Below are 24,346 nucleotides of genomic sequence, written 5' to 3' on the forward strand. Positions count from 1 at the left end.
CGGCGGCGGCGGCGGTGGCCCGCGGTACAGCCTGCTGGCCGAGATCGGCCGCGGCGCCTACGGCGTGGTGTACGAGGCGGTGTCGGGCCGCAGCGGCGCCCGGCTGGCGGTGAAGCGGATCCGCTGCGACGCTCCCGAGAACGTGGAGCTGGCGCTGGCCGAGTTCTGGGCCCTGACGAGCCTCCGGCGGCAGCACCCCAACGTGGTGCGGTTCGAGGAGTGCGTTCTGCAGCGGCACGGCCTGGGGCAGCGCATGAGCCACGGCAACAAGCGCAGCCAGCTCTACCTGCGCCTCGTCGAGACCTCCCTCAAAGGTACCGGCACCCCCGGGGCATCCCCGGCACGGCCCCAGCGCCCTCGGGGGCACCTCCCGGGCTGCCCTCCCGCACCCAGGGCCTCCACGGTCCCTGTCCCTGRCACCCGTGCCACAGTGCCACCAATCCCTGCCCCTGAGCACCTGGTTCTGCTATCAATGCCCCCCACACCCACATCCTCCTGCCCCACCCCCCTGAGCAGGTGACCGCTGGGATGCCCCACGCTGGACACCCTGGTGTTGTCTCCCTTCCCCAACACCGGCACCTCTGGCTCTGCTGCTGCCYTCCCTTGCTCTCACCATTGTTCAAATCCTTCCTGGGCATTGCCTGCTTTCAGGAGCACCCAAAGCTCCCCTCAGCTTTCACTATACCACTCTCTCCACCTTGACTCACTGCTTTTTCAGCATAASCACCCCTGGACTCTCCCTGCTGTGCCCCTGGGTACCTCATTATCCCTGAGGTTCCCTCAGCAAGTTTGTCTCCATCACTCAACTCTGTCCGGTCCCTGCAGGGCTCTCCCACAGGGTCCCTCTGCTTCCCCTCTTTGCTGCCACCCACCCTGCACTGACCTGGGGGACCCTCTTCTGGACCCTGTCCCCTGTGCTGTGCCATCCTCTCCACTCTCCCTTTCCTGTGGGCTGCTCACATGAATGCCATTCCCTGTACCCCACCCACGTCTCACAGCCGTGCCCATGGGGTCCCTCCGTGTGCCCTGCAGCACCCTGGCCCCATGCCCCTCCTCATGAGGGACCCTATTGTCACCTCTAGGCTCAGACCTAGTCCTGGGGGACATCCCTGTGTGCAGCCCCCGCYCTTTCCTGCACCTCCTGCCAGCACTGACCTCCTTCTCCCTTATACYCCAAATCCTGGAGCTCCATCTGCTMCCCTGACCTGTGCCGTAGCCCACACACATTCTTTGGGGACCTCCACAGCCTCTGCCCCAGTCACAGCAAGGGGATGTCCTCCCCTTCTGCGTGATGCACTGTCCCATTTCTGAGCAGCCCAAGGCTGCAGCCTGTTACGGCTCAAGCTCTCACAGCTTTAGGACTGTCCCCAAGTCCCCCCTATTGCCGACTCTGTGGGAACAGCCCTGAAAGCACCAATACCTGTAGGCTGAGCTGATACCCCATTTTTCCCTGGGGTCTGTCAGCAGCATCACGGGGCTGTCAGGGGTCACCTTCTCTTGTCAYAGCCAATGGCTGTGATGGTGACATCTCCAAAATGCTCCCTCCCTCTGCTCCCTTGGCTGCTTGTCAGACCCAGCTTTGCCAGTGTGCCATGAAGATGTGGAAAATACCAGAGACACGTGCCCTCAATGCCCCTGAGCCCCCCAGCCTGCTGTGGGCAGAGCCAACTCACTCCAATCCTTCCTACCCYAAATTTGTGTGCCAGGACTCCTGTCAGCTCCTTGGGGGAGCTCAGTCTCCCCAGTGCCAGGCACAGAGTTCATGTGAGGCTCCCAAGATGCATCCTCTGAGCAAACCTGTGGCTCTGACTGTCCCTGCCTTGCCTGTCCCCTCTGTATCCGTGAAGGGGGGAACATGTCCAGACCTGTTTGGCTCTCCCCATACATCCCAGCTCCTGCTCTTCCTTCACACAACCACCCAAGGGAGGCTCCCTGAGAAGGGCAGTGTCCAMATTCCTGTACAGCTGGGGCACACAGCTTCCCGGGAGAGGAGCCAGCACTTTCCTGTGGGTGTGTGTCCAGCTGTAGCAGGTAYGGGGGTCCTGCCCTTCTCTCTCATGTTGCACACCCCGAGGAAAGGTGGCTTGGCTTGGGGAAAGCTCKTGGGTAGCTGGAGGTGCCCCATCTCCACGTGGGGAAGGAGACCCATAGATGCCCCATCTCTAGGTGGGGGTTGAGCCTCCTGAATTCTCAGCTGTGGTGAGGGCTTTGCCTGCCCTGCTGCAGCCCCCTAGAKGGGAGCAGAGCTGGGCTCTCCATCCCCAGCCCAGACAGGAGCAGTTTGACTCCCAAAATCAAACTGGAGCACATCCTCCCGTCCATCTGCCTGGCTGCCCTGGGGGCTGTGTTGTGCCGGGCAGCCTGTGCTTGCTATTTTCCCAAGCCTTGGGTTTAATAGACACAGATAAATATTTTCAAAACAAAAGCWGGAGCTGGATGAGCCCCACAGGTCTCCTGCTCTCCTCCCCTGCCTGAGCTGTGGCCGTGGCCATGGAGCTGTGCTGCCGTGCCATTCTGCACGACCGCAGCTGGGCTATTTACGGGCCAGCGCAGATGCTGTGCCAACGTGCCGGGGCTCAGGGCACGGCGAGGATTAATCTGAGACTTTCTGAAATGGGAGCACAACTGTCGGGATAGCAGGCGGGGTTTGGTCTCAGCTACGGCGCAGAGCCTGAACCTTTATCATTTTAACGAGATGTGGAGTAATTTAAGGGCAAGGTGTGAAAAGGAAGGTGAAAGCTCGGCGCTGGGCTGGAGGAGGGGCACATAACCRTGCAGTGGCTTGGAGCCCTGACACAGGAGCACCTCCAGGGCTTGTGCACACCTCGTGCATCTCATGCTTCTAACCTAGAGCAGTGACAGAGGTTCCTTAAGTGAACAGGTACAAGGTGTTGCTTCCAGTTCCTCCTATGTCATTTGTGGGGCCAYCAACCTGCCTCCAGCATTCAGCCTCACTCATGGGCTGCCCTGGGTGTCACCCACATGTGTTGCCATTGTTCCAAGCACATGGAATTCCATGCTGCCAGCTTCCATTTCTCCAGTGCTGCCTTCTTGCACAGAGGGAGTCGGAGGTTACATGTGGTGGTGGGCACTGGGATGCTGCTTCTGCTCTCACTAGATTTTTATTTCCCTGTGAAGCCAAGCAAATTAGCACACTGCTAATGAGCTCCCAGGATGGGGGAGGGGGCCTRCTGGAAGGATGGAGTGTGAGTGTGTGCCATCCTGTGTTTGGGCAGGGAGCACATGGGGATGCTGGCTTGGTGATAGAGAACAGGTCCAGCCTGTCATTGGCATCTCCTCAGCTCTTGACTGCTTGTCTTCAGTTTGCTAACATCTCATCTTTAGGGAGCGTCTTGCCAGCTCTTTATGTTTAAAGCTGTTTGTTTTGAAGGCAGGAAGATGATTTAACAACTAAAGCACTTTCAGATTATAGAAAGAAAATGAGGAAATATTACTTTTGGCTTAAGCCTCTTCTCACAGCGCTCCACCCAGAGCAAAGTGCCTGGTGCTCACAGCTACTGCTAGAACCCCATCTTCTTTCCTGTGCTTGCTGAGGTTCAGGGGCCAAGTTTTAAATCAGAGCCTTCCTTATGCTAAAAACAAACCTTGCTTGTCAGAGCTGACAGGTCCTGGCCACTGCTCAGCCAGCATATGAGCCACTTCCTGCAGGAAGGGGCTGCCGGCAGCGCTGTGTGGATGCTCCCACCTGGCTGTGTGTGAGGGATATGGGGCTCTGCCGTGCTCCCTGTCATGTTTGATTCCTGGCAGAGAAGARCCAGACCCTCCTGCTCCCCATTTTAGGGTTGTATGGCTGCAGAGGGGAGAAGGAAGGCCAAGCCCTGTGTCCTGCTGTGATGTCACTGGGGTTTAACAAATCGCAGTGGTGGCAGCCGTGTGAGCTGGGGCTGTCCTGGCTGTCCCGAGGTCTCAGCTCCCAGAACAAGCAGMCTCTCCTTCAGTTTCCAGACTGTCATGCCAAAGGTGGTTGCACCAGAGAAGCTGCTTTTCCTGGTCAGCATTTTGGTCTCCAGAGCCAAGCTGTCCTGTGATGCTCCCAKCTGGCCCTTGGGCTTTCATGCTGAGCCCCCCTCCAGCCAAATGAGACCCCGAAAGTGCACCCAGTGCCCTGTGTATCTCCACCCTGTTCTTTCATACCCCAGATCTAACCTTCTGACCATATCTCAGCAAAAGATTGCTGAGGGTAGGGAGGTGCAGCCAAATCCTTCTGTTGTGCAGATTTCCATTTCCATAGCAGTAGCCATGGCTACAGACTGTTTGTGCAAATAACCAATATTCCCACCCACACCGATTGCTGACCAGTCCAGCCCAGGGCTGGGTGTCCCTGGTAGTCCTTGGCTTTACCTGCTGCTGGAAGTTTTTTGCTTTCCCAGATGCTCTCTAGGGCTTTGCTTAAACAAAACCCAACTTTGTCAAGTGGGTGGAGTTATTTAACTGCTTCCAAAAACACTTGAGTTCGGCTGTGGGACTTTTTAACTGTGGCAGAGGTGAGTGGTATCCCCCAGCTTTTCCCTTATGGTGCTTGAGAATAAAAAAAAATTGTTTCTAGGGCAAACTGATGCTCTAGTTGTGTGTGCAGGCTTTGTCAGTCACCTGGGTGCTCTCTGAGGAGACTTGGGGTCTGACAATTAGGTTGGCACTCCTGGCACTCCAGCTAACAGGGATGGATCTGCTGCCAGTGCTCCCTAGGGCATCCTGGCATCCCTGGGGAGCCCCAGTAGCAGATCTGGGCCCATTAGCTGATATGATGCTGTTGTGTTCTCCACATGTCTAAYGGATGTGCAAGAGAGTCCTTTCCTAGGCAGGAGGTTTATAGAGTAAAGCCTCTCTAAGATACTCTGAGCTCAAAGAYGCTCTCAATTCTAAGATACTCTGAGCTTGAWGAGCTCAGTTGGGTGTCTGGTGAAKRAAGWAGCTGTTYGGGGTGTAATACTGAGCAGAAGCAGCAGTTACAGTCACAAGTGTGGCTGAGATTACACTTAGCAAACATTGTTTGTGGCTTGGACCTCCAGTTTCCTCTCATTAAAGACTTGTTGGCACTTAGAGAAAGCTGGATGGAGTGGCAGAATTTCCCCAGCACAAATGCAATCCTTAAAAACACAAATTTGGTCTGGGAAAACCCAGTGGGCCGTAGGGCTTGAACACTGGTGTGGCCACTTTTGGCAAGACTGTGCTGGCACAGTGTTAAGGGCTGTGATTTACKCCCCGTGTGCAGTTCCAGTAAAGTGCATGGAATGAGCCAACCTTTGCCTCCTGCAGCAGAGCTCTGGTGGGAGAGGAGGCATTCACAGAACTGATTTTTTTTTTTTTCCTATAGACTCACTGCTATTAGTGCTTTTAGCCTCTGCAGGCTGTCAGAGCCTGGGGAGAATGGCCTGACRGTAAGACTGAAGATGAGTTCTCTGCACTTTGCTGGGAGGAGGTCCCTGAGCTGGTTGCCAGCAGTGGGCTTGGATAAACAGGGTGTTGGTGTGTGGTGCTCAGCAGGATTCCAAAGAACTTGAAGCCACAGCAGTGCCAACATCACTGCTGGTGCCCTGCAGTGCAATAGCCATTCCCAAAGCCTTTGCTATCCATGTAAACTAGACCATTCCTCACCCACCCTGGGTTAGTGTGGATTTAGTAACGTGCCTGAAAAATGCACTCTTTTATCCCTTTTGGTCAGGTGAGAGGATCCTGGGCTATGCAGAGGAGCCTTGCTACCTGTGGTTCGTCATGGAGTTCTGCGAAGGGGGAGACCTCAACCAGTACGTGCTGTCCCGAAGGCCTGACCCRGCCACCAACAAGAGCTTCATGCTGCAGCTGACCAGCGCCATTGCCTTCCTGCACAAGAACCACATTGTCCACCGGGACCTGAAACCAGACAACATCCTGATAACTGAGAAATCTGGCACCCCTGTGCTCAARGTGGCCGACTTCGGGCTGAGCAAGGTCTGCGCTGGCCTGACCGCTCGGGGCAAGGAGGGTGCGCACGAGAACAAAAATGTGAATGTGAACAAGTACTGGCTGTCCTCGGCCTGTGGCTCTGATTTCTACATGGCCCCCGAGGTCTGGGAGGGACACTACACTGCCAAGGCTGACATCTTTGCCCTCGGCATCATCATCTGGGCCATGATTGAGAGGATCACTTTCATTGATGCCGAGACCAAAAAGGAGCTGCTGGGGACTTACATCAAGCAGGGGACCGAGATTGTGCCCGTGGGGGAAGCGCTGCTAGAAAACCCAAAGATGGAGCTGCACATCCCTCAGAAACGCAGGACTTCCATGTCTGAGGGGATCAAGCAGCTCTTGAAAGACATGTTGGCTGCTAACCCGCAGGATCGACCTGATGCCTTTGAGCTTGAAACCAGAATGGACCAGGTTACATGTGCTGCTTAAATTCAGGGCAGGGCACTGCTGTGCTTTGCAGCTGGGTAAGTGATTCGCACTTTTTATCTTATTTCTATCGGCTCTACTGGCCCAATAGTGCCCTTTGTAGWGACACAAAGGAGTCTCTTATGTTCCTAGAGCTATTTCTATAGTGACTCATCAGAGCACTGCTTCTGAGGTTGTTTTCACCTATTCTACTGCAAAAATAAAGTAGAGGTGAGAAATAGAATCAGCAGCTGTACATCCTGTCACTGCCCCAGGGCCAAGTTGAGCTAGAAGGGCTGGGCATGGAGCCTTGCTCCTCAGAAGTCCTGGYCACTGGCTGAGACAGGCTGGGCACAGCAGAGAGACTGGTGAACACTTGGTATAAGCTTTGGGGACATCTGTCTCTCTCAGAGGCAGGGAGGGATCTGCCAGTTCTGCCTCTTCTGCTGTGTGATATAATTTCTGTGCTGGGAGCAGCTCCCTGTCTAGCACCATCCCCCTCCCCTGCGACACTTGGAGAGGGCATCTCRGGGCTTGGCTGGCTCAGTGAGCAAGCACCAAGTGGCACATCTGTCTTGGCACAAAACTGTTTCCTTTCACCTATGAAGCACATGGGTCCATCTTGTGGCTTTGTTTCATTTCCCTATTAAAGGCAGGACTTCCCTTTGGTGTTGACATCAGTGGCCCAAACCCAGGAGATASTTTGGTCTCCAGCATCTGTGTTTGTAGACCTGTGTCTACTCAGGAAGGAAGCTAAAAAAAGGCTCTGCTCAGACTGAGCTCAGCTCTGTTCAAGTAAGGTCCTCTCCCTTCTCCCCCACCACTAATCAGAGTTTCTGATCCAGAGGCTGGGTGGTCACACACACGGTCTGGTAGGACCCCCAGGGGCAGGGGGTAGCTGGCAGTGTCACTAACCAGTGACACGGAAGGACTGGGAGGTGTTGTCTACATGGCAAAGCTGTCTGTAAACAGGAGCTGTTACTAAGGATTCTCCTGGCCAAACATTTCAATGAAACTGAAGAATGGCAGATTACCAGGGGTGAGGCTGACGTCTTCCCAACCCACGTCCTTTCTCAGGCAGAGCTCCCTGCCCATCGCTGGTCCCAGGAGATCTCTGACAGCCTGCCTGGGTTACAGGATGGCATCACAGCTTGGGCCCACAGACCTCACCTCACCCCAAAACCACACAGAGCTAGCTGGRCCAAAGCTGACGATGACTGCAAGAGGGCAAAGAGGGAGGAAATTATTTCCCTGGCCAGAGCTCACGAGCCCTCAGCTGATGGCTGTGTGCCTGGCCAGCTTGGAGAGCGAGCCTCCAGCAGCAGGGTGGTGGGGATGGTGGGGGTATTTTGACAGGTTTTGCCAAAAACCCTCTTTGCTGCCAATAGGGTTCCTGGGCTTATGGAAAACAATGTGCTGCCTATCCCCCCTCTCAGTGCTCAGGTATGCTCTGTGCTGTATGTAGAGAAATAGGGATATGGAAATTAAATACCCATATAGATGGGTCTTGTTCTGTCTCTGTTGGTTTGTCCAAACTGGTCCACAGACCCTTCCCTCTGCACTCTTACACATGCAGAGTATTTAACACCCATCGAGAGTATTTAACACCCATCGCAGGTGCAAGTAACTGATTCAAACACTGCTGCCTGGGGCTGGATACAGGTCCTAGTGCAAGAGCTGACTGGGGATTAGGGTGGGGGAGTGAATCTGTGGAAATGTGAGCCCTTATGATGGGTGTGCTCCAGCCCTGGGGCAAGAGCAGACACCCTGCCTTGTGCCCCTGGGCAAGGCGTGGGGCTGTGAGAGCAGCTCTGCCACACGTGGAGGGTCAGGCCAGGCTGTGCCATCTGCGCTGGCTCTGTGCTGACATGATGCTGCTGCGTTATGCAACCAGCCCCTGCCCTCGGGGGAAAATTCATCCTGCGCAGATCTGCGGAATAGTACATGAAGGGATAACAAACACCGAGGGGACAGTCCTACCCCGCGGCTGTTTGCTCAAACCCAGCTGCCTTCTGCAGCCCCCCCTCCATCCGTGAGTCTGCACCGATCGCTCCGTCGTGACACAGCTGCAGCAGCCAGGGATGCTCTTACATAACCCAACCTGGCACATGGAGCGTGGTCGCATGGCCCACATAGAGCCCAGCACCAGACATATGCTCCTGCAAACCCAGAGTATTCCTCTGCCTCACTCGTGGGCCAGCAGAATATTTGGTGGGCTTTGCTCTCTGGTTTTCCCAGTGTAGCTGTGCATTCAAATCAGCCTCCTTCTGGCTGCTATTAAATGCAAATCTTAAATTGGAAACCTGCTTGAGAAGCTTAAAATGGGATTTAGAGCAGGACCTGAATTCTGCTCTCAGGTAATTTTAGTTGACCGAGAAACTCACGTAACCTCTTCCAACTTATCTGTGGCACTGGTGTGTAGCTTTGCTGTGCTGGGTCATGCAGTGGGTTCTTCCCCTGGTCAGTTCAGACCTGCTCAGCCTTGGTTCATGTCATAACCTGGAAAACTGTAACCTTCCCTGACCCAGGGAATTGGATTTTGCTTATTCTTTGCCATGCCACTGACCTCTTCAGATTTCGCTTTGTTTCTCAGCAGCTTCACCTTTAGTTCTGCAYGGATGCTACATGCACCTGACAGCTCCATGCTTTGTTACCCTTCCAAAATGCAGATAGGAAATGTCAGTTCTCAGTCAGGAAGGTGTTTTTGGCTTTGTTTATGCTGAGCACCGGGGTGCCTGAGGTGGAGATGACTTGTTATCACCCTGCTCTTCCCACTGTTGGTGTCCCCAGGGAAATAGTTTCAGCAGAGATGGGCAGCATTTCCCTGGGAGAAACCAAAGAATTCTCTTTTTAATTTGAACACTGCTTCTCTACCTTTTGCAAATGTTTTGATAAAGCCAAGTTTATCTACAGCTTTCTAGAATTGTTGCAAAAGCTGACTTTTGGGCAAAGAGGACAAAAACCTTTCTAATACAATTAGGGAATGGCTGGGTTGTGCTAGGTACCTGCTGATGGGTCTCTGTGTGATAGCCCAGCACTGACTGCAGTGTATTTCACCCCTTCTTTCCCCGTGCTAGAAAGCTGGGACAGCTCTCCTTTGGTACAGTGTGAACATCTTGGGTTTTCCTGTTGCTTTTGTAGTTGCCCTCTAGATTCCCTGGAGCTGATAAGGGGCCTCCCGGAGATGCTGCTTCAGTGGGATCCCGTGATGGGGTGGGTTTGTGCAACCCTTACCGWGCTGCAGAGGAACAAGGTACAGTGGCAGTGAGGTCTTTTGCTGCTGACTGCAGCGACACAGAGACCTTGGCCACTGGTCACAGAAAGACAAGGGGCGAGTACAGCATCACCCACAACTGACAGTTATGTGTTTTAGAAACTTTGGAGTTTTGATTCACACAAGACATCAAACTACAATGGTTGTGATCAGTGTAGAAGGCAGCTTGTTCTGGTAGATTATATTCAGTGCTATTTGCACTGTGGATAAAACACTTAGTTTGATTTTGGGGTGGATGCTCAAGATGAGCAGTGCAGGCTGCAGCATCTCAGGGGCTGCCATCAGCAGGAAGGTGTTCAATAGCTGTGGCCAACCTGGCTCTCTCCAGCATTCCCCTGTCTCTGGGCTTGATTATTCCAGTTTCAGCTGAAAGAGGCTGTTTGCATTTGCATTGTTCTGCTCTTTGCATTTCTGACGTGTACCAGGAGCTGATGCTGAACAAGCTCATCTGCTCTGCCTGCATGAGGGTGTCTGCCCTGGCCAGAGCTCTCTGGTGCTGTGCCCAGCCACTCCCAGCACTGCTGATAAACTGCTGCCCTGTGGAATTTCAGAGTTAGAGGACAGACAGGGATCAGGGGCACAGCAGCAGCTCTGAGAGCTCTCATTGAACAGGGGCTGCTGCATCAAGTTAGATCTTGTCTGTTAGTATCACTTAGCTCAAGTTTTACTCACTGGCCAGTTAAATGACAGCAATTTCATTCCTAAAACAATGTTGGTTTTGACTTTGGACTGCTTTCAGTGTGGTTTGTGGATCTTGGCATGAASAAAAGCCACAGGACACTAAAAACAGGGTCAGCTCCCCTTCTCAGCCATAACAGTGAATGCAGCATCACAGGGTCCACCCCACAGAGTAGTGACCCCCTCCCGGCCAGTGTTGATTTTGCTTAGGGTGAAAGGAAGCCCTGAGGGTGAACTGGACTGTGTCACCTCTGGCCAGTTGTATTAGTGTTCGTGTTTGCTCACTGTCCACCCCTGCTTTGGCTTCTGAGGGAGGTCGCTGCAGTAGGATTTAAGGATGTACCCAAGGGATGCATCACAAGTATAGGTACAAAGGATGAGGAAAGRTTTGGGAGATAAATCAGGCAGTCAGCCCTGTTCCCTTCCCTTGCACTCTGTGTTCCCACACAGGGGCAGATGACATGATTAACATGAGGAGGTGATGGGTTATCTCTCCCTCCTCTGCACTGAATCCTCTCTGCTGTGCAGACCCCACTGCTGTCACCCCTCTGTGTGACCCACACATTGGTGTCATCTTACTCCATGGGCTGCTGSTTTACATCCTGCTGATGCCGAGTGAACATTCGAGCTGATTAAAACTATAAGTGGCATCAGTGGAGGGATTAAAAGCTCTTGAACAAGCCCCTGCAACAACGTGCGTCAGTGGGGTGAGCTCTCCTGTCTCAGAGCAGTGAGCTCAGGGCTGCTCAAGCAAGTGCCTTYCCTGAACATGCTCCTACTCCAGGGAAGCACAAACAGAAATACTGCCCTACTTGCTAACGAAGCTGCATAATAGGAGAAATCTTCCAGAAAAATCCTTGTGTGTTTGTCCTGACGTGATGTCTGTGTGCCTCTCGCCTTCTCAAACAGAGAAGGAAGGCWTTATTCTAATGGCAGCCTGCAAAAGTGGCATCCCTTGGTTAACCTCTCCTGCAAAGTAACGTGCCCACAACCCTGCCTTCTGCTCTGAGCAGCCTAGTCCTTTAGAAATGTGTTCCTCAGGCAGGGATTTCTTTAATGAGATTTCCTAAGGCTAAGGGATTGAAGTAATTTGCTGGGCAGTGGCATTTTTTCTGCTGTGGGTCTTTCCCACTGCTCCCTTGGTGTCTYTGCAGAATCCCTCACCCATTCCTGGGGAAGCTAAATCCAGCTCCTAAATTATTTTCCTTATAACTCTCTTGAGTTTAGAGCTCATGGACCCCCTCACTGCTTTGCACCCTCACAACTGCTGCCCTTGGCTCTGCAGGTGCCTCCTTGAGTTTGGGACATCCTGAAGGATGGATTTTCAGTACAGAAGTGACATCAYGTGCACATGTGCTGTTCTTCTGCTGTTCACAGGGAATTTTCTGGGGTTGCAAACAAATTGTGTGGAAAAYGCTCGTGGCTTATGTGCAGAATTGAGCATTCCTGTGCTCAGAGGACGGGAGGGTGCCAGGGCTGTGGATGAATGAGTGAGTGCAGCACCCCTGCTGCTACAGGGACCATGGGGGTTGTTGTGTGTTGAGGCTTTGGCCAAAGCAGGGATTGGTGCAGCAAATACCTGCCTGTTCTACCCTAAAATTCCTGGCACTGAGCATCCTTGTGGGCTGAGCTGTGAGCCTATCCTGCTCTGCTTTCAGTTGCACCAAGCTGGATTTTGCCCACCTCTTGCAGAGCCACTTGCAATGCTGACGCAGTGGGTGAGTGGTATAGGGCATCTCCGGGATCGCAGTTTGTTCCACCTCTCCCGGTGGAGAACAGGGAGCCAGCRCTCACAGACACATCACGTGGACTCTCAAGGCCAGGCTCTGCCGTGGGAACACTTGTCCTTGTTCCAGCAGGACTGTCRCTGCGGGGAGCCCTGTGGGATGGGGCTGTGTTGTGGGGGTGTGGAGATATGCTCAGCCCCCAGCCTGGGGCAGCTGGATGTGTGCTGTCCTTGGCACTGTGCTCCACGCACTGCTGAGTCCCTCTGTGAAAAAAAACTGACTGTAAACTGAGCCCAGCTTCTGTCTGGATCAATAGTAAAAGCACTGGGCAATAGAGAGATGTGGCAGCACCCGTTTTGGACTAATTGGGATAAATGGGCAAGCAGTGGGAGTGGTGTCCTACACCCCTTCCCTCCAGCAGCCAATGCCTGGAGTCATAATGTRGTAACTGGGACAAATCACCACCAAACCTGACCTCTGTTTCTCCTCTCTTGTTTTCTCTTGCAGGTTTATTTACCAGGGACCCATAATCTCCATTATTTACGTGCAACAAGGAAGTCGAAGATAAGGGAAGACGATGATACAGAAGATCCCCGATCTGCAGGATCTTGGGCAATGTGAAATCTTTGGGTGTTACTTTTTTGTGTTAGGAAGGGGTGTTGTGGGGGTGTGGGAGGGGGCTGCAGGGGCCTGTGRAAGAACACAAGCTGGCAGCTGTCAYGCTCATGAGACTTTGAAACAACATCCAGAGAGCAGAGCTGCCCTTGCCCAGCCCTCCCCATGTCTCCTGTGCTGCCGTTTGACTCAGTAGATGTTTCTAGAGATGTGGTTCCATAAGGTGGGAATCAGCAGCCTGATGGTGAGGTGTGCTGCCAGGTTCCAGTTCTGAGTTCAGTTTGGCACAGTTTTGGGTTCAAAGCTATTGATTTTGCCTAGGGAAGCAAAGTGGTGGCTAGGTTTGCATCAGGAGTGCAGTGCTTTAGGAAAAACGAATCTCTTGGACCACATGTTGCATAAATAACTTCATAGCCAAGCAGCTCCTGAATAGGTGGTGCTGCCCAGGCTGTGAGCAGTTGGCATTAGGATAGAGTAGGAGAAACAAGCTGGAAAGCCATTTGGCAAAGCAGGTCTTCCCAAGCTGGATTTCAGTATCATCTTTGTTATTGTCTTTCTATACAGAGGGAACTGGGAAGCTGCTGAGTACATTTTCWGATCAACATCATCTGAGTACAAGAGAAAAACAGAAAACAGTCCATGGCTCTGATCCATTTTATGCCAAATGTCAGTTGATAGGAACAATGCTGTAGAGAGAAGGAGGTTTGGCCTTAATGGCTCATGGGCTGGATTCTAGCCTCCCACAGGACACTTTTCCCTTCTAGCTRATGATCTCCAGGAAGCAAAAGGCAATGCTGCTGTTCAGGGTGGGTTACAATACAACACAGGAGATTGGAACCTCAGGCTGAGCAGTTAATACTCTATTTCCTTGCTTATATTTAAAGCAAAACTCCTATTGTGGGGCTGCCCTGTGTTGATGATCTTTTGACTTTGCTCACTGTAAATGCAATGTAAAGCACCACCTCTTCTCACCCTGCAGCTTCTGAACCACCTTGAACGTTTTCTCAGCAGGTGAAATCAGCCAGCAGTGGTTTGGGAAATGGGCTGGTCTGACCCAGCATCACTCCAGAGCTGCTGGGATGCTCAGTCTGGAGCTGGCCATAGCCACRGGCAGGAGAGGGTGCCCTTGTTCCTGGGTATGGGGATTGCTSCTTGCCTGCAGTTTTCCTCTGCCATCACTGGAAAGGTTCCTAACTTGCAGCAGCTCCATGTATCTCATGTATCTATTTTGCTGACCACACAGGAATGACTAGAAATGGAGGAAATTCAGGTGGGCTGGGGAGAGCTAGAACAGGAAAAGGATGGAGGGGCTTCTTTCTACTTTTCCAGGACACAAAGCTGAAGCTGTGGCTGCAGGAAGGCCTGGTCCTCTCAGGAGGACCAGGAGGCTTTAGACCAGCTGTCTGTGACTTGTGAAGGTTTGGACAGCACAAATGCAGCACCAAGCCCTTGTTTTCACACTACTCTTGTCTTTGTCCCTAGGGATGCTTCTGTGGGCTGCAGCTGGGTGGGATTCCTGCAGCTTCCTGTGCTGCATCCCACAGGAAAGGGAGAGTGAACCCTGTAGCTCACAAGTGCAGTGTTAGTGCCCTGATCATTGGACCATCCTTCCTCCACCTGGCAGAGCCTTTGCTCCTGACTGTTACAGCTGTTCTAACTGAACCCTGGCCTGAATGAGTGGAGTAAGAGGGCTTTGTCCTCCCAGCCCTGGWTTTCCCTGCTGGAAAGGCACTTCAGCAGGCATCACTTTGCAGTTGAAGGGAGCTTCCTAGCAGGAGGAATACCAAGTCTGATAGGCAGGAGGTGAAGCTGGAAGGTAGTGAGTGGGTTGTTCTGCTCCTCTCGAGACAGGAGCAAGTCCAGCAGGCCCTGGGAGGGTCAGCCCTCTTGGTCCAGTGGTGTTTCAGGCCATCTTCAAACCACACGTCTCCACCTCAGCTTTTGCATTGCAGATGTGTTTTTCAAGCAGCTTGATGTTAGTGAGCTAGACCGTAGTGCCTTACTTAGGATTTAGCAAACACTTCCAAGGAGGAGTCCTAAGGCTGCTAGCCTTTGGCCAACGTGGATGTTTCCCTGATTAGTTTGTACTTTTAAAAGCATTTCTCTCTGATGATTTTGCTGCTGTTTGTGCTCAACTCCCCAGACTATACAGGAACCTGCCTCGTGTTTACAGCTCCCCACATCTCTCCTCCAGTTACTTTGGTCTAGACCAGCACTCCCTGTAGAACAAGATGGGAACGGGGAACAGCTCAAACCTGCATATGCTGTGGGATGGAGAATGTGTAGGCTTCTCTTCCCAGGTGGGTCTATTGGGCCTCACCTGCCCAGCTCCTGCAGGCCAGACTTCCTCTGCTGTGGATGTTTGGCACTAGGATGTGCYGCTGGGAAAATCCAAGCTTAAGAAAGCGGCACCAAGCCTGTGGCCCATTTCCCAGCCCAGGGCCACACTGTCTCTGTCTTTTCCTGGCTGCAGTGAAGCTGAGCATCCAGGTGCTGGAGGTAGCTGGTTAGTGTGGGGGGAGCCAAGCCCTCCTTGCAGAACTCTCCAGGCTCACGTGGCCCCAGATGGTGCCCATGCCAGGGGAACGATTGTATGAAACTGTTTACTTCTGATTTTGCTGTTTACAAGAGGGATGTGGGGTGGGTGGGGGGAACAAGCCAAGCCTCAGGAGGATTGGGAAACGTGTTATCTGCACCAGCCTGCAGCAAGGCCAACACCACCGGCATCATGCAGGTGTCACGGGGATCTCCCGGCCAGCTTTGGTCCATGGGGAGGAAAGCAGAGGTGGCTCTAGCCTAGAGGGGTTAGATTAGCTCCCCTATGTCCCCTTGCTGCTGTGTTTGAGGTTCAGCAGTGCTAGTGACAGATAAGAGTTACCCCTGTGGTCTTCCTTTACTCCTCAGGACCCAGCTCCTTCACATATCACAGGCTCCCAGAGCCTTTTTGGAGCAATAAGATGTAAAACAAGCATTACCATCGTTGTGGAAATCCTCCGTTGTGTGCAGTGTCTGTCTCCTCCATATGCAGTACGAGTCTGGGTTTAAGCCTGCCAAGGTCACAGGGCAGCTGCTTCAGGGCACAAACTGGGATTYGTTTCCCTGGGCTTTCTGCAGGTCAGGAGAACAGGGAAACGCTGCTGCTTTCCTTCCTTACCCCAGGCCTGTGCTGCCCAAGCCTCACACTACAGCTGGCCGGGGCAAGGGTGCTCCTGGTCCCCTTTTTGGTGATGCTGGCAGGGGATGGGTGTGTGGGGCTCAGCACCGTGCTCCACTCCTCACAGCCCCCATCCCATCAGCCAGGGCAGCACTGGGAAAGCAGAGCCCCCGTTCCCTTGGCACTGGGACACAGATGATGCTTGTGCCACTGGCGTGGGAAGAGTGCCAGTGGCTCCTGTGCTCCTTAGCTGGTTACAGGCACATCCCAGCGTGTGGCCCTTCATGTCCAGGCACATTTCACACTTCACAGCAGGGTGTCTGGGKTGGTGGGTGTAGCTGGAAGTGCAGGGAGCTGCTCTCTTCCAGCTGTGATCTGCCAGATCATTTCTCTGCAGCCTGCCCAAATGCTTTTAGCCCTGAGAGTGTGTCTAGGCTGCTGGAAGAGCTCACAGGGGCCACATGGGAGTGCCTGGTGTCCCATCCTGGTTCCTGTTCCCTTCACAGCAGCTGCCCAGTCCAGCACAGGCCTCCAGCTCGCTCACCCAGTAGAACACGGCAGCTTTGCAGGGTGAGCTGCTTTGCTACCACACCACCGGGGTGCTGGRTGAGCCCCAGGACAGGGGCACCCTGCCCCAGCCCTGCTGTGGGCTCACCTTGCTCCCACAGCCCCTGTGCTGAGCTAGCAAGAGCAGAAGGCTTAAACCCAGACTCTAAATAAAGATAATATTAGTTAATGAATCTGTATTTTTTTTTTGCACAGAAGCTGGTAATCTAGGACCTACATGTGAACAACTTTATATAAGTATTTTTTGTACTTGGTTTACTTGGGTTGRTATGAAACGTTCTATTTAAGTTCTTTGAACACTGTGGATCCCCTGATGTGTATGAATGGCAGAGGCTTTGTAAATTAAGGGACGTTTGTGTGAATAAAGCTATTTGATGGGGTTGAAAAGCCACACACAACTTTAAACGTGAGCTCTGTGTCTTTGTCTTCGGCTCTGCTGGCAGCAGTGGGGTTGGAAGGGTGTCCTTGGCAGACCAAGTGTGCAGACCAAGGCCCAAAAGTACCTCTGGCTCCATCCTGGAGGGCAGGTCTGGCTAAGCCTGAGCTGGAGCTGGGCTAGCTGTACTGACCTCAGGGCTTAGGGCACTAAACCAAGGCACCCTGGCCAGTGCCAACCTGAATGTGGCTCCCTAGCATGTGGCACTTGTGGCCCTTTATCCTTGCCCTGGATTAGGATTAGCCCTGTTCTTGATGCAGACACCAAGCAGGCCATGGTGATTAGTGGGACAGGCAGGCTCTGTCTCTGCCTGCACAGAATMACCTCCCTATYRTGCCCCTGCCCTCTGTCCTGCCCCTTCCTCCCCATCTTGCCACATCCCTGGTGGCCCCATGGTTCAGGAGCCAGAGAGRACAAGCAGCCCCTCACCCAGCTGCCCACTCTGGAGGTGGCTGCAAACCCCACAAGRAAAATGCCCAGCAGAACTGCCACTATAGCAGCCACAAACAATTTCTCCCTTTGCACARATCCTCTGCCCCAAATCCCAGATGACCAAGCTGGTCACAGCAGCTGGGCCCCCCATACCACAACTGCCATCCGTGATGGGAAAAGCACGACAAGGCTGAGCTACATCCTGCAGCCACGAGAATGGGTGATGTCCACAGGTGCCCAGCAGCTTGGGGCCACTCGTGCCGGCGTGGGACACGGGATGTCCCGGCACCCGGGGCCGTGCTCCGCCCTTTGCCAGCCCTTGCGTAACGGCCCCGCAGCCTCGCACGACCCGCGGAGCCGCAGCGCCCGCGCTGGGACGTGCTGGGCAGCCAGTCCTCCRCTCCTGCTCCCCCTGCGGCACCGCCGGCCGCCTGGCCGTGGGCTCCCCCCGCACCGCCGTCAGCATTGTGCTCCTTAATCGCTGCCGACAGGCACCTAAAATGGATGTTTTCAGCCCAGTGGGGCCGCAGGGAGGCTGCTCGACCAGAGCCGGAGCGATGTCGAGGGGCCAGAGCAGCCCCACTCACCGGCTGGCAAGGGGGACCCAAGCTGTGTTTCCTTCCCCTTCCTGCTGGGTTATCGCAGACATTGACTGCACAGCACCCACTGTGAGGGGCAGCCCGGGGTGTTTAAACATCTCCCCCAGTGCTGCCCAGAGCATCCTGCCTGCAGGCAGGGAAGGGACTGCATCGGCTCCAGTCACACTGGCCCCCAGTGCAGGACAAACCCCAAGACTGTTCCTGTCCTGCAGAGATTGGCTGTSCTACACTGCTGACCCCCACCAAATACAGTCACCCCCAAAATCTGTCACAAATGCTACTGCACCTCCAAGAACACTTCTGCTCTTGTCACTTCCCCCTGGTTTCATMTACACCAGTGAAAAGGATCGTGTTGTCTCCAGGCCCATGGCATCTCGCTCTTCTCTGTGAACAGACACAAAATGTGCTCTGTGGTCCCCCATAGCCCCTGGCCCCAGCTCAGCTCTTGCAAATGGGGGAAACTGTACCCCTGCAGGAGCATGGGGTGGGAGCCCTGCACACCTCACGTGTGCTGCAGGTAAGAAGCCAATAAGGGCAGGTGACCACACAGCACAGCCGAAAAGCACCATTAATGAGAGAAGCTGATGTCAGTCACCAGGAGAGATGTTTCACTCAGGATTTGCTCCCCGGAGACCTGCTATTTCACATGCAAAGAGGTTTGCTGAACTCCACAAAGGCACTTCAAGCACTTCAAGCTGACAGAATACCTCAGCAGCCCCACCTGCCCTGTGGTCCCTGGGGACCAGGACTGGAGCACGGCAGAGCTGCACATGGTAAAGGCCATGGCCAGGCAGCAGGGCCAGGGTGGGAAAGGCAAGGACAGCCCYGGCAGCCACCATGGCCATGAGGCCCATCACAGTCCCGAGTGCCAGCACCAGCCTCACCTGGAGRGATTGAACCTCAGAGCAGAGGTGAGGTGCTGCAGCCATGGCTTTGCTCTTCCTCTCTGCTTGCACACAGAATCATTTTCAAGAGCCTCCTCTCCACGGAGGCTGAAGCACTAAGTCATTCATCACAAAATCTAAGTCCATATTTCTTTTAAGATCTCTTGAGCTCCTCAAGCAGCAGCCACTTCAGCAGCCCTCTGTGGGCCAGAGCRACACCAGCTGCTGCTTGAGCTGGTGGGAGGAGAGCAAGGTCCATTCTATCGGCACAGGACATTCATTTGCCTCATCCCCGCACTGATGAATTGCTCCACTTGCCCGTGTCAGGCTCCAGCACAGCAGAGGATGAACAGCTAAAGCAGCACTAAGCCCACACACTCCATTGAGCTGGGAGATGACTCAGTCAAGGCTCTCYGTGCAGGCGGAGGTGACAATGAACACAAGGGACAAAAGCCGAGAGAGCAGGGGCTCTGCTCTTCCCACTGACCACTATGAGGCAGAAGTCTGGACCCTCCTCGCCTTCTGTCCCCGGCTCAGTGGGGACAGTCAGAGGGGTCCTTGGACAGCCCAGCCCCAGTGCTTTGCCACACAGCACACAAGGCCATGCATGGTACCAGGCTTAAATACCTTTTATCCCATTGCACACATTATCCCAACAGCTCTCCAGCTCAGACAGAAGCAGTGCAGCCCCCGGTGTGTGCGGGATGGCTGGGGCCTCCCCGTCCCTCCTTCCCCAGAACCTGCCCAGGGGAACCAGGGGATGGAGCAGGGGGAGCTGTATCGACCAAACCACCTCCTGATTCCACCCAAGGCTTCAGAAAATGTAATTTTTGCCTGCAATCTGTCTCGAATGCAGGATGCAATCTGCCCACCCCACGCACACCCCACCTGCCTCTCCCCACAATAGGGACTGCGCGTGGCAGCAGCAGCAGCTTCACCCAGAGCCACTTCGGGTCAGTCTCTGTTCCGTGAACAAAAGCTGCTTCCCCAGCTCATTTCCTGACCAAACTGATGGCCTGTGCTCCCCCTAGGGACCCAGCACTYGCTAGGAAAGAGCAAAGGAGGGAATTAAGAACTATTTCCTCTGTCAGTGATAAGATCTCTAAACAAGCTTCTCAGCCAAGAACTTAATTTTTTTTTAATTTTATTTTATAGGTTTTGCAAGGAAATTTTGTTCTCCAGAATTGCATCCGCCTCCAACCCTACTTAGAGCTGCCAAAGCCTGCACTTCCCCCGGGACCAGCCTGCAAGCAGCAGAGATGGATGGGATGACACGGGCATGACTTCACCCTTCTGTCCTGGGAGCTGCCAGGATTCCCAGAGGATCCCTGCTTTGGCCTCGTGCTGCAGCCCCAGCAGCCCCTCTGGATCACCCCCATCAGATGACAGCCATGAGATCATGGGGTGCCAAAGCCCCTGCCCCATCCCTGGGGCTGGATGAAACCCCAGGGAGAGCATCCCTCAAAGCAGCAGCAAAGCCCAACATCACTCCAGGCTTTGACTCTCCCTCCGCACAAATCCAGCCCTACAGTCGCTCCTGTTTAACCCAGGAAGTGTCTGGTCTTATGAAAGATGCTCGTGCCCCCTCTGAAAACCCTTCTGGGAATCGGTGAGGGCACTAAAATGGCTGTGCAGGGTTCAGCTCCCCTTCTCCACAAACCCAAGCAGGTCGTTATCTTCTGTGAGCTTCAATCTCCACTTGTGACACAGACACGTCCCAGTCCTGGCCCTGTGTCTGGGGAACACAAGCAAATGTTCCTCAAACCACTGTAGTCTTCAAGAAATAAAAGCCTGTGCTTTGCTCCTGCCCTGGGGGTTTGCAGCCCCCCTTGCTTGGAGGCTGTTGTGGGATCAAACACTTCAGGCTGATTTATCCACTGGAGATGGAAGCCCAGACAGATGGGAGGGAGCACGAGCCCAGCTGGGTGATAAATCACAGCAGGGCAGCTTTGCCTGCCTTGCTCTGCGGCTGTGCCGGTCACCGCGTTCCCAGCGGGATCGATGCTCCAGCCCTGGGCTGTGTCCATGTCCCGTATCCTGGGGAGGGCACACATCCAGCTCCCCAGGCAATGTCCCGTATCCCGGGGAGGGCACACATCCAGCTCCCCAGGCAATGTCCCGTATCCCAGGGAGGGCACACATCCAGCTCCCCAGGCACACTGCACCCCGGCATTATCCTGGCTGTGCTCCCTGCCAGGCACAGCCCAAAGCAGGGACCCACCCCAGGTGGTGACCAGCAAACAAAGGTGCACACTMAGCAAGTTTGCTCTAACACATCCAAGGAAACGTGACCCTGTTGGGAAGTTTCCTGGAAAAAYGGGGAAGCACACTCTCTGCTGTATGGGCCTGCCAGCAAGGATTGTCTTGTGGGATCTGGGACAGGGCAAGCTGCCTTGAACTTGTGCTCAAGGGCATCTGTCTTGCAAAGMTCAGCACAGCACAAGGAGATCGGAACGGGCTTTTGATGAGCTTCCAGCAAGATAAAGGAGCTTCCCTGACCCTGCTCCATCTCCCTGAGCGAGATCATCAATAAACCAGCTCTGCTGCAGCCTGCGGCTCAGATGGCTGTCAACTCTCCTGTCCACATGTGTCGGGTGCTTAAATTAATGCCACCTCTGGAGAAAGGAGGGGTGCCCGGCCCAGGGGTCCCCTTTGGTGCCAAAACCTGTCCATGCTGTCCATCAGCAGGGGAGGAAAGAGAAGCCTAACTGGCAACTACTCCGGAGGAAATGTAACAGATTGCGGGGCTGGGCTCAAACCAAGGAAGATTTTCGCCCCAAACAAACCTCCAAACCCCCAAATATATTGAGCTGCTCTGCAAACAGCCTCTACAAACTCTGGCAGATCCAGGTTTGGGGCTCCCTCCTCGGGTGCCATTAGTRAGTGTAATGAGCTGGAGATAATTGCTGCCTCGGGGACACAATTAACTCTTTCCTGCCCTGGTCCAGCTGGGGCATTTCCATCCCATGAGAGCAATTCCCTCCCTCCTTCCCCCGGGCTCCTTAGAAAACTTCCATTCCTCTTCCTTCTCAAAGTGAGCCTCTGAATCAGAGTCTGACGAAYGCCACGAGTTCACTGATGTGTGGCTGTGATTTAGAGTTGTAATATATTTGGAATGTATAATTTATTTCAGGTATCTGAGGCACCAGTGAAACTGGAAGCAGGCAGTGAGTAAATCAGTCATACGCTTGTGATGATGGGGGCTGCAGCCTTTATGTTGCTYTGAAAATCCTGCTTCCATGAAGCCAGGTGAACATGATGAACGACGGGTACTGTTTGGGGCTGCAGGGATCAATGGGGGACCCCAGAGGAGAAGATGATGTTGGGAGACTTTAATGACACTGCTGCCACTGGGACACAAGCTCTCAGTGAAAGGTTGTGTTGAAAGCAGAAAGGTCAGTGTTGCACAGCCCCCTGTCCCGGGACAGGGATCACCTTGAACCAGGTACTGCCCAAAGAGCTGCTCCAAACCTGGCACCCACCTCCACCCACCAGGTACCGCCTGGAAGCAGCAGAAGAGGAACCAGGCACAAAGTCCACCCTCCTCCTTACCTCTGTGGTGGTTGCCTTCAACAGCAAATCGCTGTTTCGGAAATGTAGAAGATGTGAAATATGAAGACAGAAATTGCCAGCGACTTTTAATTTGGGTTCTGCCAATTTTTCTGTTCCAGCTATTGATTTTCCATAAAGATTAATCCCTGCTCACAGCCCTCTCTGACAGGCACTGTCTGGATGTTTTGCTTACCCTGAATGTGGAAATATATGTTTTATTAAGTGTCAGAGCTCACTAATGAGAAGAAGGAGGAAAATCAATTGTCTGCTTATATCTTGATCTCAGACAGGACTAACAAGTTCTTTATTTTGATGCTGTGGACAGGATGGGCAGAGTGACRAACAGAGTGACAATGGCTGTCAGCTCTGCCACAGAGACAGCTCAGCTGATGAGGGAGCAAAGGGGTACATGGTGTTGAATTCTTCAAACACATTTGTATGTATATTAATTCAAAGATATTCATAGAACGCTATAAAATCCTATAATTGAATTGATCCCTGATACAAAGTGATGGAAAACACTAAGAATTCAGCTGCAGACTTTGGGCAGATTTATTCTCCTATCCCTAAAACTAAGGAAACATCTTGGCCAGCTGCTCAGGGTAGGGACAGCCAAAGGGATTCCATTTTTTCATGCTAATTTTGGGATTCGGGTTAGCTTTTATGGCAATAGAAGTACAAACAAGCTCAGTGCAAGCCTCTGCACAACTCCAGCCATCAAGCCCGTTTCAAACATTCTCCATGCTGTGCTCATAGAAGGTGCTCAGGTGGAACGAGATGAGCATTAAGGTCCCTTCCAGACCAAGCCATCCTGTGGTTCTGTGATTCCATGATTCCTCCTTGGCATCTGGCAAAGRGCCTAGCTGGAACAGGAGGAAAGGTAAGCTGCACAAGACTCTTCTCATACCCTCAGACCACCAGGGCTGATTGGAAAATACAGCTCCACTTCCCAGCACACACAGTCCAAACAACAGGATCAAGACCCATGATGTGAGCATGAACATTCATTTCCTTCAGAAACTTYGCGTAATTATCAAATTCTGATCTCTGCAGGCCCTCCTCACAAACCAARGCTACCAGCCTGCTTTCACTCATATTTGTTATCCTTGTCTGTTAGAGAATCACACCTGACAATTGTATAGTTAATCTCTTGGCAGCTGTGAAATGAAACGGTAAGCTCTGGCTGCCTTGAGAAGATGCATTGATTTCTTAAAATGACAGATCGCCTCCTCCCTTGATATTCAAGCAGGAGCTCYGGGCTGGCGTTATGGATCCTGCCTGTCATTCAATTAAAAAACCTTAGCAGAGATGCTCCAGCTGAGCGCACCAGACAGCATTAAGGCTAAGCCCTGACCCRAAGATTTAATAGCAGGGAGTATGAAGGAACCTTCAGCCCCAGAAGTCTTATCCACTTTTTCTGACGAGATCACCAGTAGTGGTATGGAGCTTGCCACTGTTAACCAGACAAGCCACTCTCTTCCCCGCAGTAACAGCTGACTGGGCAGCCAGGTCCCATAGGAAAGCAGAGCAGGAAAATCCCTTCTTCCCCAGAAGGAGGTTTGCTGCACTTAATGGAGCATTTTACATCCTATTTCAACACAGCTCTTTCATAAGGATTATATGTTTAACAAACTCTTGACACTGTGAAACAGCCTCAGTCTCGCTGTGGAGAGTCAAAGCCCTGGTGTCCGGCCTCACATGGACTTTCCAAGATTCTCCCTCAAAAAGCAAATAAGCCAACATTTACAGCAATGCCATAAAGCCCAGCAGGCTTTTTTCTGAGATTTAGATTAGACAATAGGAAGAAATTCTTCCCTGTGAGGGTGCTGAGKCCCTGGCACAGRTTGCCCAGAGAAGCTGTGGCTGCCCYRTCCCTGGCAGTGTCCAAGGYCAGATTGAACAGGGCTGGGASCAACCTGGTCCAGTGGAAGGTGTCCCTGCCCATGGCAGGGCGTGGAGCAAGGTGACCTTCCAGCCCAAGTCACTCTGTGAACTTATGATTCCATGGGTCAATCATTCTGYTCTCCATCTTCCCTGGTTCCACCGTCCCACTGTG

The 24,346-nt window shown here is 53.2% G+C and overlaps 1 protein-coding gene across 1 annotated transcript; it reads left to right on the top strand.

The window, feature by feature from the left end:
• Window position 1: 1 nt before the first annotated feature.
• Window positions 2-16,774, top strand: STK35 (serine/threonine kinase 35; the record flags this gene model as incomplete). The annotated part of the gene is made up of 3 exons (XM_057365889.1): window positions 2-314; window positions 5,684-6,431; window positions 12,559-16,774. Coding segments are annotated over 2 exons (1,026 nt in total), but the record flags the coding sequence as incomplete, so codon positions are not given.
• Between the last annotated feature and the right edge of the window lie 7,572 nt (window positions 16,775-24,346).

The sequence above is a fragment of the Malurus melanocephalus genome, unplaced genomic scaffold, assembly GCF_030028575.1.
Source record: "Malurus melanocephalus ecotype Western Australia unplaced genomic scaffold, MMel_1.1 scaffold_59, whole genome shotgun sequence".
NCBI classification, from domain to species: domain Eukaryota; kingdom Metazoa; phylum Chordata; class Aves; order Passeriformes; family Maluridae; genus Malurus; species Malurus melanocephalus.